Source organism: Saccoglossus kowalevskii, chromosome 6 (assembly GCF_978046115.1).
Source record: "Saccoglossus kowalevskii chromosome 6, keSacKowa6.1, whole genome shotgun sequence".
Classification (NCBI taxonomy): Eukaryota; Metazoa; Hemichordata; class Enteropneusta; family Harrimaniidae; genus Saccoglossus; species Saccoglossus kowalevskii.
Window position 1 is genome coordinate 658,408 of NC_140646.1, and position 14,872 is coordinate 673,279.

Here is a 14,872-nt window from a genome sequence, read left to right on the forward strand (position 1 = left end):
GTTAAAGCTGCTTTTATTTGTGACCTTCGCAATGTAATCCGCGTACACTAGTCGACTGTAATGTTTAGTCACAGTCCCTCTATAGAGGGACTGTGGTTTAGTACAGGGCTGCGTGCGCCGGTTGACACCTAAGCTAGATCGCGTTGACCCCTATTTGCTACCATTATTTTTATACATGAATCACCCCTGAAGTAAAAACCTTAACAGCATCATGCCAATCTTAACCAACCATGTACACATCATTTCATAACCATGGTAAATATTTGATTTTACTGTGATAAAACACAATTGAACGTACGTTGTTATATTATAAGCAAACGTTACAAGCCCTTGTATTACCCCTGGCATAGGGCTTTTTTGCTACTAGCAAACGATACATTTTACCACTCGCATATGCCGTTTTTACCACTAGCATATGGCATATTTTGCTACTTGCGACTCGCAACTTGGTACTCGCATACGGCACTATTTCTAGGTCGTACATACCTGTAAATACACATAGGTGATGGGAAACAAAAATGTCACCTGCAAAAAAAACAAAAAAAAACAACAGAAAATTGGATATTTTTTACATTACTGGCTCATCTAGTAAACCAATGTGAGTGAGATGTGTGCTTTTAAGGTTATAGATGTGATCACACATCTGTTGAAAGGCTGCTACATTAACCCATTAAAACAAATTAATCATTGAAAACCTTCCTTCAAAAGGTTTGTTTGAAGATGTATGGTACATTTCATTTTAACCAGGTTTTTTTTTTTCTCAGAGATCGATGTACTTGTTAAATCTCAATAAAACACGTTAAAAAATATCATTTCACGCACACATTTATGTTTCGTTATGATAACTTGAATTGGTAATATATAATTATTTGTAATATTTTTGTGCCAGGTGACATCCCTTGTTTTTGGTGGTAATTGCAAGTGCATGTGCAAACCAGTATTCCAAATCAAATATTGCATGTTTGAAAAGTGCTAGCTGTTGGGCAGAATATAATTTGATTTATACTAGTTGTTGAGTAAATAGTCTGCTCTGAAAAGCAAGCCAACAGCCTCCCTAATGCGAGGAGAGTGTGCAAATGTACCGCCCCAAAGGATACAAGGATACATATTGCAATGTGAACAATCGTTTTCTCATCTTTAGTCAATATTGTATAAATTAGTCCTTGATCACCATTAACCCTTTAAACATCAAAGTCAACTTTTGGCATCATTCACAAATTTAAAATGCATAATTTTTTTGATATTTTTTTTAAAATTCTGATCAAGGCACATAGAAAATGGGAGATGATGTTCATTGTGTAATTTTGTATTTTAAAATGGTTAATTATTCCCGTGAATTTTATTATTTGCACTGCGCGCATGCGCAATTGTCTTGTTGTATTTATGCAAATTGATTGTTTCACGCATGCGCAATTTTGTATTGTTAGTTAGTAGCGTCCTTTGTTGCTTTCAAGTCAACCGTGAACTTTTCGATTTCGTTTTCAATTACGAACTTTTGTTACGCTTCGCAATTACACAATGTCGTCTGGTAAAAGGAAACACAATTGCGCTGGATGCCGACAACCCGTTAAAGACCACTTTTGGGGTAAACCAGGGAAACACTGCGATGGTAGACCAGTTTCTGATGATGACGCCGATCAGTTTCCTTTGTCTGTTTCACCACGACAACACAACAATATTTCTCCGGACTCAAAGTCACACATCGCTGACGATTTCGTTTCCTTGACATCAGATCTCCAGGCATTACATCAAAAGAAGAAATTGCTCGAAGCCAGACTAGAGAAAACTCGTCTAGAAGCTGAAGTGGCGAAACTCGAACGCGAATTCGATCACTCAGCGTCTGTTGAGTCCACTGCCACCGGTATACACCATCACCCACGGCAACACAGTCACAGTGCGTCCGGTAATTTCAGTCTCGGCGATTTGCGGAAAATGACCCACCTTAGGGAGGAAGTCGAAGAGGAACTCGACCCTCTCGCATCGATGGTCGGCGTAGACAGGACAGTTGGTGATGAACAACACAGTGCTGGTGAGTGGCGTTTTGATCATTTTGGTAGAACAATACCCCACGCCACGGCCATGAAGACAAAGGATCGCCAATTTACTAATTCACCGGAGCATTACATTGCAAGTTTCTACACTTCAAACGAATTAAAATATGATGACTTGACACTGGAACAATTCTTGCAAGGATACACGTTGTTGTTACAGAACCCGAGTTTGTCTGTAACAGAGCGCAATGGCAGACTTCAGCTCTTGCATGACATTTTCGTTAAATTGCCGCAATACAAATGGCAAGTTGTACGTAGCTACCATGCAGCTGTGATACGCTTGGTTGAGTCACACAGGTGTTCGTGGTTAGATTCTTTCGCCGATGTCAAAGAGGTTTTCTTTGATTTTTCACCGGATAAGTTGAAGTCACAGCCTGTTGCTAGGAACAAAGGATCTGCTGCTACAAGTTCGAGTAACAATAACATTTCCGTTTGCACTGCATTCAATGAAACTGGGTCATGCTCGTTTGACCCCTGCAAATATCGTCACATCTGTAACTACTGCTTCACATACAGGAAAGCGCTTTAATGCACACAGCGAGTTACATTGCAAACAGAAGCCAGGGACAGATTCAAAAATTAAAAAAGGAAAGGACATGTCAACTTCGGCGTGACTGGATAAAACAACATTCAAGTCTGGTGCCACTGGTAAATTTGACATTAGTGATGCCTGCTCCTCATCACCTACTGCGGTCAGCAATTACAAATGCATCAATACCGTTAAGTCACATTTGGTGTCTCCACCCACTGCAGTCAGCAATTACAAATGCATCAATACTGGAAATGTCTCAAGTAGCAGTCACATGGGTGCAAATACTACTGACGTTTTTATTCAACATAATGATTCACCACCTACACCGGTCAGCAATTACAAATGCATCAACACCGTTAATGTCTCGGGTAGCAATCACAGCGGTACCTCTAACATTATTAATTCTCATTCTGCTTCTCCACCCACCGCGGTCAGCAATTACAAATGCATTGACACTGGAAATAACTCGGGTAGCAGTCACATGGGTGCAAATACAACTGACATTTATTCTATTCCACATACTGATTCTTCGCCCACAGCAGTCAGCGATTACGAATACATCAACACCAGTAATGTGCCAGATAACATTCACATTGGTGCAAATACTACGGACATTATTAATTCTCAGCCTGATTCTGCACCTACTGCGGTCAGCGATTACAGAGGCATTGATACCATTAATGTCTCAGGTGGCAGTCACATGGGTGGTATTTCTACTGACAATATTATGCCACATTTCGATGCTGTTACGGCCAACAATAACATTTACGGTGATACCACGCATGTCACAGGCAGCAATCAGTTTAGTACAGGTACAAGCATTAATGACTACAAGGGCACAGATATTACTTGCATTAACGGCACCACATCCATGGCTGACTGCCATCCACCTGCTTACTTCGTGGATTTACATAACCACATCAAGGCAACAGGTACATACAATTATCTGGGTGCTCGCATTCCTGTCCCTTCGTCTCTCAACATGCACAACTGGCGTATCTTGCTTCAAGATTACACTGATATTTGTGATTTCCTTGAATTCGGCTGGCCGATCAGTTATTCGCGTGATTATTTACCAACATCACACGCGGCAAACCACAACTCTGCTATTTCTTTCCCAGACAATGTGGAACGCTACTTGGCTACAGAACGCTCCTTCGGCGCAGCAATTGGTCCGTTTGATGCACCTCCATTCTCAACACCCCTCACTACTTCACCTTTAATGACTGTAGACAAGAAGGATGCCAACACTCGTCGCATTGTTATGGATCTCAGTTTTCCTGAGGGCTACTCAGTGAATGATCAAATCCGTTTACTGGGTCCTGGTTGCTTGCTCTTCAAGCGAGATCTTAGTCGGGCCTACCGTCAACTCCGCGTGGACCCATCTGATTACAGTTTACTTGGCTACACCTGGGACAGCAAATATTACTTCAATATTGCCCCACCATTCGGACTTCGCACAGCTGCTCTGATGTGTCAGCGTGCTACTAATGCAGTCCGCCATATTGTCCAGTCTCGCGGGTTTGACATTATTAATTACATTGATGATTTTGGGGGGGCTGCACACCCTTGCAATGCTCGCGCTGCATTTGAAACACTTGGCGCAGTTTTGCAGGAGCTAGGTCTGAACGAGTCAGTTGCCAAGGCAGTTTCCCCATCTACTCGTATGGTGTTCCAAGGTTCTTGTTTTGACACAGTTGATATGACCATTTCTGTGCCAGAGGATAAGCTGGTGAAGGTCGATCAGGAGTTATCTCTATGGAATAATCGCACAACTTGCTCACGTTCCGACCTTCAGAGCCTGATTGGTTTGCTTTCGTATGTTTCAAATTGCGTTTGTCCAGGCAGACTTTTCATCTCGCGGATGTTAGAGACTTTACGTTCTATTCCGGACAAACATTCGCGAATGGCTGTCAATGATGAATTTCGCCGTGATTTGCTTTGGTGGCAGACATTTCTGTCCAAGTATAATGGCATATCGATGATCCTCAACCAACCCTGGTCTGCACCAGATACTGTTTTATGCACAGATGCTTGTCTCACAGGCTGCAGCGGCATTACAGTTAACCAGTTTTATCGCACACCATTTCCCATGCATATCATCGATATGGATCTATCCATCAACTGTCTGGAACTTCTTGCAGTGGTCATCGCTCTGAAGCTCTGGGCTACACGCTGGACTGGACTCCGCATCCAGATTGCCTCAGACAATACAACTACAGTCGCGCTTATCAACAATCACCGCTGCCATTCTTCCTTTGCCTTGAGCTGTCTTTGGGAAATCGCATTCATCCAAGCACGTTATGAATTTTACCTCCGAGCAATCCATGTTGCTGGTGCCACGAATCTGGCTGATGCTCCAAGTCGGTCACACCTCTCGCCGGAATTCCAGGCACGGGTTGCGAAGTTGCAGTCCACATTTGGGTTGTCTGAGGCGGCAGTGTCAATTGATAACTTTAAATTCACCGCACCATGGTAATAACTATTTGTTTTCTACTCCTGTGCAGGTCCAGTTGATTCTCTTGTGTCTTTGGACGTTCAAGCCAAGCGATCCTTGCAGTCTGCATTTTCAACTGGTTATCTTCATAACATTATGTCACAGTGGCGAGCATTTCTCCTGTTTTGTCGATTCTTCGTGGTGATACCTCTCCCAGCAGCTCCTCAGACACTTATTCGGTATACGCAGTTTCTCTCTCGCTCATTCGCATCGACCGCTTCTATTCGCAATTATCTCAACGGTGTTCGTCTATTGCATCTGTTTATGGGCTTGGAACTCCCATCACTCAGCAACTTTGAATTGAAGCTAGTGCTGCGCGGGATTCAACATTTGTCCCCACATCTGGTTCGGCGGAAGCTGCCAATCACCCCAGAAATCTTACTACGTATTCACAGTCTGCTTGATCTTCGTCGCCCGCTTCACGTTACGCTTTGGGCAGCATTCCTGCTGTGCTTTTTCACTTTCTTTAGGAAGTCTAATGTGGTTCCACGCTCTGCATCAGACTTTAATGCCAGCATGCATCTCACTCGTGGGAAAATTCGTCTCAATGACATTGGTCTTGTGGTCAGGGTTACCTGGTCCAAAACTATCCAGTTTGGCGATAAGGTGTTGCACGTGCCTGTGCTGGCAGTCTCTGGCTCTTCGCTGTGCCCAGTGGCAGCATATAAACGCATGGTCTTGATGATGCCTGCTCCACGCGATGCACCTGCCTTCCTCATTCCGACTACGACTGGCACTCTTCATCCACTAACGCATCAAGCTTTCGCTAATCATCTGTCTTTGTTACTGAAGGCGATTGGCCTTGATCCAGCCTCATATTCTGGACACAGTTTTCGCCGTGGCGGTGCGTCATTTGCCTTCCAATCAGGGGCTGAGCCGGATGCAGTCAAAGCTCAAGGAGATTGGTCTTCTCAAGCGTACTTATTGTATATGGAATCGTCGTTCGGCCATCGTCTCCGTACTGCTGCCTGCATACGCACTGCAATTGAGGAAGGGAATCTCTCACTGACTCTTTGATTTTCAGTTTTAGCGGGTTTTTGTTATTATTTTGGCCTTTTTGTCTTGTTGGCTGGCGAACATGATCAGCAAAACTCATTGTTTCGTTAGTGAATAAAACGAAATTAATTATCCGCCAAAACTGTTGTTGTGTTTCGTTTGAACTGAGAGAATAATTGTGTAATTTTGTATTTTAAAATGGTTAATTATTCCCGTGAATTTTATTATTTGCACTGCGCGCATGCGCAATTGTCTTGTTGTATTTATGCAAATTGATTGTTTCACGCATGCGCAATTTTGTATTGTTAGTTAGTAGCGTCCTTTGTTGCTTTCAAGTCAACCGTGAACTTTTCGATTTCCCCACCCACCCACCCTTTTCATTGCTTGTTGTCCGAGGTGGGCTTTTTCGCAAGTGAATGTTTTATTTTATTTTTTTTTAAATTTTATTTGCTTTTTCTCGAATCGTTATTTTGCTTTTCTTTATTAGCTTTTTTTTTCACGTGCATCGATTGATTCTTTCGGTTTCGTGATTTACTTGCTAGTTTTGTTAGTTTTTATTGCATCTTGATGTTATTTTCAGTTTTGTGATTCTGCCTTTTTGTCTTGTTGGCTGGCGAACATGATCAGCAAAACTCATTGTTTCGTTAGTGAATAAAACAAAATTAATTATCCGCCAAAACTGTTGTTGTGTTTTGTTTGAACTGAGAGAATAATTTGGTTCAAAATTAAGTTTTAGAAAAATACGCTAACATTATACCATTAACCCTTTAAACGTCAAAGACATCTTTTGACACCATTCACTAAGTAAATGTGCAAAATTTCTTTTGATATTTTTTTTAACTTGTGATCAAGATGGGAGATTATGTTCATTTGGTCAAAAATTAACAACAGAATTTTGGAAAAATACACTAAAATTTGCAAAACGTTACATCAGAAATTTGGAAGGCTAATTTAAAATGCTGGACTGTATTAGCTAATCCGTAAAGATGACCATGTCTAACATGAACCTTGCATATTAAGTAAAGATGACCATGTCTAACATGAACCTTGCATATTAAGTAAAGATGACCATGTCTAACATGAACCTTGCATATTAAGTAAAGATGACCATGTCTAACATGAACCTTGCATATTAAGTAAAGATGACCATGTCTAACATGAACCTTGCATATTAAGTAAAGATGACCATGTCTAACATGAACCTTGCATATTAAGTAAAGATGACCATGTCTAACATGAACCTTGCATATTAAGTAAAGATGACCATGTCTAACATGAACCTTGCATATTAAGTAAAGATGACCATGTCTAACATGAACCTTGCATATTAAGTAAAGATGACAATGTCTAACATGAACCTTGCATATTAAGTAAAGATGATCATGTCTAACATGAACCTTGCATATTAAGTAAAGATGATCATGTCTAACATGAACCTTGCATATTAAGTAAAGATGACAATGTCTAACATGAACCTTGCATATTAAGTAAAGATGATCATGTCTAACATGAACCTTGCATATTAAGTAAAGATGACCATGTCTAACATGAACCTTGCATATTAAGTAAAGATGACCATGTCTAACATGAACCTTGCATATTAAGTAAAGATGACCATGTCTAACATGAACCTTGCATATTAAGTAAAGATGACAATGTCTAACATGAACCTTGCATATTAAGTAAAGATGATCATGTCTAACATGAACCTTGCATATTAAGTAAAGATGACCATGTCTAACATGAACCTTGCATATTAAGTAAAGATGACCATGTCTAACATGAACCTTGCATATTAAGTAAAGATGACCATGTCTAACATGAACCTTGCATATTAAGTAAAGATGACCATGTCTAACATGAACCTTGCATATTAAGTAAAGATGACCATGTCTAACATGAACCTTGCATATTAAGTAAAGATGACCATGTCTAACATGAACCTTGCATATTAAGTAAAGATGACCATGTCTAACATGAACCTTGCATATTAAGTAAGCCTTAGACTAATATATCAAATATTTCCAGTGCCATTTAATAATAGATTTGCTTATACCTAATACAAGAAACAAAGAAATTGAAATCTTTATGAACATTGTTTACTGGAATATTTCATTTGATTTTTCTGTCGTCCTTCAAGACACGTAGCCAATCCCTATTAAAAATAATTTCAATTGGTCCACAATTAACAAAAAAATTAAAAAAAGTGAAAAATGTTACTGGAAAAAATTAGTAAAGGTAAACAAAATGGCATTATCTGTTCACAGAATATGTTTAAAATATTCAGAAGATGCCTTGTTTTATAAGCAGAATTGAGTAATGATCTAATTCATTTAATGTGACAGAACTGCATAGTTTATAATAGTATGTGTCTTTCACATAGGAATGGATTTAAATATATACAGAGACAGAAGGAATCATGCAAATTTGTTTAAAAAAAGAAAGTTATTTTTTAAACAAACTTGCAATTTTCAACCAGATGACTCCGAACAATGGTCATTCGTTATGTTGTCTAATTTTGTAAATTATATTATATATACAGTCAAATACACAATACAATAAAACTTATAAAAGTGTAACAATAATGTGAACACTAATTAGATGCACGTACATGATTATGAGGTTATTGGGAAGATGTCACAATGTATGCATGAAGAATAGCAGAAGTATATCGACCAATGCAAAGCAGAGATTGATGCAACCGTGTACTGTCTGTATATGTGTATATCGGTAATTTATGTCGTCCTCCTAATACACTCATTAATATTCATCTTTCTGATACAACTTACTGCTTTGTGTAGAATGCCCAGAACTGAATAAAATGGTGGAAATTATTGGAACTTTCACGCTATAAAACTTCATTTTCAAACATGTCTGCCATCTTAGAAATCATAATCGTTCCATGTTTGGAGTTTGCATTTCCAAATATGGTAGGCATGCAGATATGCTGTGCATTACTGCAAAATCACTGCTCACTGGTGATACGATGACAGACGTATAATGATATGCACTATGTGAGATTTGATGAAGAATATGTAAAACTATAGGACAAAAACTTACAACCCAGAGGCTAGTGTGTATAGGACAAAAACTTGCAACCCACAGGCTAATGTGTATAGGACAAAAACTTGCAACCCACAGGCTAATGTGTGTAGGACAAAAACTTGCAACCCAGAGGCTAATGTGTATAGGATAAAAACTTGCAACCCAGAGGTTAATGTGTATAGGACAAAAACTTGCAACCCAGAGGCTAATGTGTATAGGACAAAAACTTGCAACCCAGAGGCTAATGTGTATAGGACAAAAACTTGCAACCCAGAGGCTAATGTGTATAGGACAAAAACTTGCAACCCAGAGGCTAATGTGTATAGGACAAAAACTTGCAACCCAGAGGCTAATGTGTATAGGACAAAAACTTGCAACCCACAGGCTAATGTGTATAGGACAAACACTTGCAACCCACAGGCTAATGTGTATAGGACAAAAACTTGCAACCCAGAGGCTAATGTGTATAGGACTAAAACTTGCAACCCAGAGGCTAATGTGTATAGGATAAAAACTTGCAACCCAGAGGCTAATGTGTATAGGACAAAAACTTGCAACCCACAGGCTAATGTGTATAGGACAAAAACTTGCAACCCACAGGCTAATGTGTATAGGACAAAAACTTGCAACCCAGAGGCTAATGTGTATAGGACAAAAACTTGCAACCCAGAGGCTAATGTGTATAGGATAAAAACTTGCAAACCAGAGGTTAATGTGTATAGGACAAAAACTTGCAACCCAGAGGCTAATGTGTATAGGACAAAAACTTGCAACCCAGAGGCTAATGTGTATAGGACAAAAACTTGCAACCCAGAGGCTAATGTGTATAGGACAAAAACTTGCAACCCAGAGGCTAATGTGTATAGGACAAAAACTTGCAACCCACAGGCTAATGTGTATAGGACAAAAACTTGCAACCCAGAGGCTAATGTGTATAGAACAAAAACTTGCAACCCACAGGCTAATGTGTATAGGACAAAAACTTGCAACCCACAGGCTAATGTGTATAGGACAAAAACTTGCAACCCAGAGGTTAATGTGTATAGGACAAAAACTTGCAACCCACAGGCTAATGTGTATAGGACAAAAACTTGCAACCCAGAGGCTAATGTGTATAGGACAAAAACTTGCAACCCACAGGCTAATGTGTATAGGACAAAAACTTGCAACCCACAGGCTAATGTGTATAGGACAAAAACTTGCAACCCAGAGGCTAATGTGTATAGAACAAAAACTTGCAACCCAGAGGCTAATGTGGATAGGACAAAAACTTGCAACCCAGAGGCTAATGTGTATAGAACAAAAACTTGCAACCCAGAGGCTAATGTGTATAGAACAAAAACTTGCAACCCAGAGGCTAATGTGTATAGAACAAAAACTTGCAACCCAGAGGCTAATGTGTATAGGACAAACATTTGCAACCCAGAGGCTAATGTGTATAGGACAAAAACTTGCAACCCAGAGGCTAATGTGTATAGAACAAAAACTTGCAACCCAGAGGCTAATGTGTATAGGACAAAAACTTGCAACCCAGAGGCTAATGTGTATAGGACAAAAACTTGCAACCCAGAGGCTAATGTGTATAGGACAAAAATTTGCAACCCAGAGGCTAATGTGTATAGAACAAAAACTTGCAACCCAGAGGCTAATGTGTATAGGACAAAAATTTGCAACCCAGAGGCTAATGTGTATAGGACAAAAATTTGCAACCCAGAGGCTAATGTGTATAGGACAAAAACTTGCAACCCAGAGGCTAATGTGTATAGGACAAAAACTTGCAACCCAGAGGCTAATGTGTATAGGACAAAAACTTGCAACCCACAGGCTAATGTGTATAGGACAAAAACTTGCAACCCAGAGGCTAATGTGTATAGGACAAAAACTTGCAACCCAGAGGCTAATGTGTATAGGACAAAAACTTGCAACCCAGAGGCTAATGTGTATAGGACAAAAACTTGCAACCCAGAGGCTAATGTGTATAGGACAAAAACTTGCAACCCAGAGGCTAATGTGTATAGAACAAAAACTTGCAACCCAGAGGCTAATGTGTATAGGACAAAAACTTGCAACCCAGAGGCTAATGTGCCCGCAGCAAACGGATGTTATCGATGTCTCTTACGTAGAAAATTCTGTAAAACACTTTGAGGTGGTTACATACAATTACAATTACCTCAATGCATAAATCTCATTGAAAGAATAACATTTTAAAGACATTGCATGAGATATGGGTGCCATATATAAATAAAGATTGTGACTTTAAATTGTTTCTTGTGTGGATCAACAAAAAAGACACACTCACTATTGTTACTATACTGCACTGATTTGAATTCATTCTTAAAAAGTCAAAATTTATTGCAGATCATGACCAGATTAAAACTCACATTCACGCTTGCCACCAGGAGAGGGTGTTATGTTGTGGCAAATCACTGTTTATCAACACAAATCTCACACATACATGGCATAAAAATCAACACCTTTCAACTTTTACCCACTTTGTTTTTTCTACAAATAATTTATTGACGCAACACTATATAAAAGTTATACAGCAGTATATTCACTAAATACCGGTACAACTATTAACATTAAGAAGACAATATACAAATGGTTTGTGTAAGCTGTTAAAAATTTAGTGTCCGAACCTTTAATAAATATATAAATTTGCATTCTTATTAAGTTCAAAAAGGTAATTTTTTGAAAGAGATGTCTAAATGCTGAAATTTTTGCATTTGAGCAAATCATTATATAATAACATTCCATCAAAGACAATCAAACCATCTGTGCAATTAAAGGTAAATATCTTTCTTTATTTGTAGGGCTGTAGGATGACTAAAGATGTCAGTACGTGTCCTTGATGTTGACTACTTAGCTATCTGCGCCATAGTTACCGTTTCTATGCAAATTATCTTTTTCATCATTGCCGCAGCCTTCAAGTTTGATAAAGTGACTGACTTTGCAGGTGGAAGTAATTTTGTTGTCTTAGCGATCTTGACATTATGTCTTGCCCAGGTAAGTTTACATTTCCAAAACTTTTGTATTACAGTATTTGTTTCACTTGAACAACCCTTCATTTAACCTTTTCACTACCAGACTTCCTTGTCCACATTTTTCTGCACTTTTTCTTATATTCTTCAATATATCTGGAAATGAACCCTAATTTTTAGCTGTTCCATGACTGTTCTACTGATATCTAAAGAACCACTCATGTGATTTTGATGAAACTTGGTACCTAGATGTCATAGGACATTGTACAGACCTGGTAGTTTTTGGGGTAATATCAGTACATATTAATTACCTAATTTGCATAATAAATTAATTTTCAGCTTTTGATATTTTAAGTAGTGAGCATTACATTTCAATGAAACATGGTACATAGATACCCAAAGACAATGCAGAGATTGATTGTTTTGGGATAAATATTTATGCATATTAATCAGCTAATTTGCATAATTAGTTATTTTCAGCCTATCCACTGATATATCAAGTACTAATCAGCACATGTCAATGAAACTTTGTACATATATCTTCTAGGACTATGCAGAGACCTGATTAATTTTGGAGTAAATAATTGTGCATATTAAATTCAATTACCTAATTTGCATAATTATTCAATTTTCAAATTTTCCACTGATATCTAGAGTACTAATCATCACCTTTAAATGAATCTAAACTCTGCAGAGAGCAAATTAGTTTTCGGTATATGTTTATGCATATTAATCACCTAATTTGCATAATTAATCAATTTTCAACTTTCACACAGATATCTCAAGTACTAATCATCACATTTCAATGAAACTTTGTACATAGATGCTCTAGGGCAATAGACAGTCCTGATTAATTTTGGGTTGAAATCTGTACATATTAATTTCCTAATTAGCATAATAATTCATAATTGACTCCCATGTACGAAGCACAAAATGGGAGTCTTTGCAGTTAGTGTGTGTGTATGTGTGTGTGTGTGTGTGTATGTGTGTATGTGTGTATGTGTGTCCGACTGTTCCACTGCTATCTCAAGAACATACATCGGTTTTTGATGAAACTTGGTGCATAGATACTCTGGGCCAATGCGCAGATTTGATTAGGTTTTGGTAAAAATCCATGCCCGTTAATTACCTAATTTGCATGATAATTAGCTAATTTTTAGCTGTTCTATGACTATTCCACTGATATCTAAAGAACCACTCATTGGATTTTGATGAAACTTGGTACATAGATGCTCTGAACATATGCGCAGATTTGATTAGTTTTTGGTAAAAATACGTGCATATTAATTACCTAATTTGCATGATAATTAGCTAATTTTTAGCGGTTCCATGACTGTTCCACTGATATCTAAGCAACCACTCATTGGATTTTGATGAAACTTTGTACATACATGCTCTGAACTAATGCTAGGTTATGATTAGTTTTTGGTAATAATCCGTGGATACTAATTACCTAATTTGCATAATGATTAGTCAATTTTCGGTTTTCCCACTGATATCTCAAGTACTAATCATCACATTTCAATGAAACTTGGTACATAGATGTCATATGACACTGCACAGACCTGATAGTTTTTATGGTAATATCAGTACATATAATTACCTAATTTGCATAATTAATTAATTTTCAGCTTTTGATATAAGTAGTGAGCATTACATTTCAATGAAACTTGGTACTTACATACTCAAGGACTATGCAGAGATTGATTGTTTCGGATAAATAATTGTGTATATTAATCACCTAATTTGCATAATTAGTTAATTTTCAGCTTTTCCACGGGTATCTCAAGTACTAATCATCGCATTTCAATGAAACTTGGTACATAGATCCTTTAGGACTATGCAGAGACCTGATTAGTTTCAGGGTAAATAATTGTGCATATTAATTACCTAATTTGCATAATTAATTTTCAGCTTTTCTACTGATATCTAAAGTACTAATCATCACATTTCAATGAATCTAGAATTATGCAGAGACCCAATTAGTTTTTGGTAAATATTTGTGCATATTAATCACCTAATTTGCATAATTAACCAATTTACAACTTTCACACTGATATCTCGGGTACTAATCATCACATATCAATGAATATTTATACATGGATGCTGTAGGACAATAGACAGACCTGGATAATTGTGGGTTAAAATCTGTACATATTAATTACCCAATTTGCATAATTAACCAATTTTAAGCTTTCACACTGATATCTAAAGTACTAATTTCCATTTTAATGAAACTTAGTACAAAGATGCTCTAGGACAATGTACAAACCTAATTAGTTTGGGGTAAAACTCTGTTCATATTATTTCCCTAATTAGTATAATAATTCATAATTTTTTGGTTCTAATCACATTTCAATTAAACTTGGTACATAGAGTTTTTGTTACATTGCGCAGACCTCATTAGTTTTACAATCAAATCTGTTCATGTTAATTTTCTGATTTGCATAATTAGTTTTCAGCTAAGTAATTTCAAATTATATTTATAATAATGTGTCTCCAATACTCTCAGCACATGGGAGTTCTTTCTAAGCTTTCTTTGATTTTTTGGTTCTGATCACATTTCAATGAAACGTGGTACATAGATGGTCTGTTACATTGCGCAGACCTCATTAGTTTTACACTCAAATCTGTTCATTTTAATTTTCTGATTTGCATAATTAGTTTTCAGCTAAGTAATTTCAAATTATATTTATAATAATGTGTCTCCAATACTCTCAGCACATGGGAGTGCTTTCTAAGCTTTTTAGCTCCGCTGTCGACTTTGTCG

At 37.8% G+C, this 14,872-nt stretch overlaps 1 protein-coding gene and 1 long non-coding RNA gene across 2 annotated transcripts in view; one reads left to right on the forward strand and one right to left on the reverse strand.

Moving 5' to 3' along the window:
* The window catches only part of LOC100366964 (uncharacterized), a 58,654-nt gene that overhangs the window by 19,312 nt on the left and 24,470 nt on the right, over positions 1-14,872 (forward strand). Inside the window, exon 3 of the mRNA XM_085499935.1 lies at positions 11,935-12,127. Coding sequence (XP_085356061.1) covers positions 11,954-12,127 — 174 coding nt within the window. The 5' untranslated portion in view covers positions 11,935-11,953. The remainder of the gene's footprint in view (positions 1-11,934; positions 12,128-14,872) is intronic.
* The window catches only part of LOC146741308 (uncharacterized), a 109,037-nt gene that overhangs the window by 2,204 nt on the left and 91,961 nt on the right, over positions 1-14,872 (reverse strand). The gene's annotated exons all lie outside the window — the stretch shown is intronic.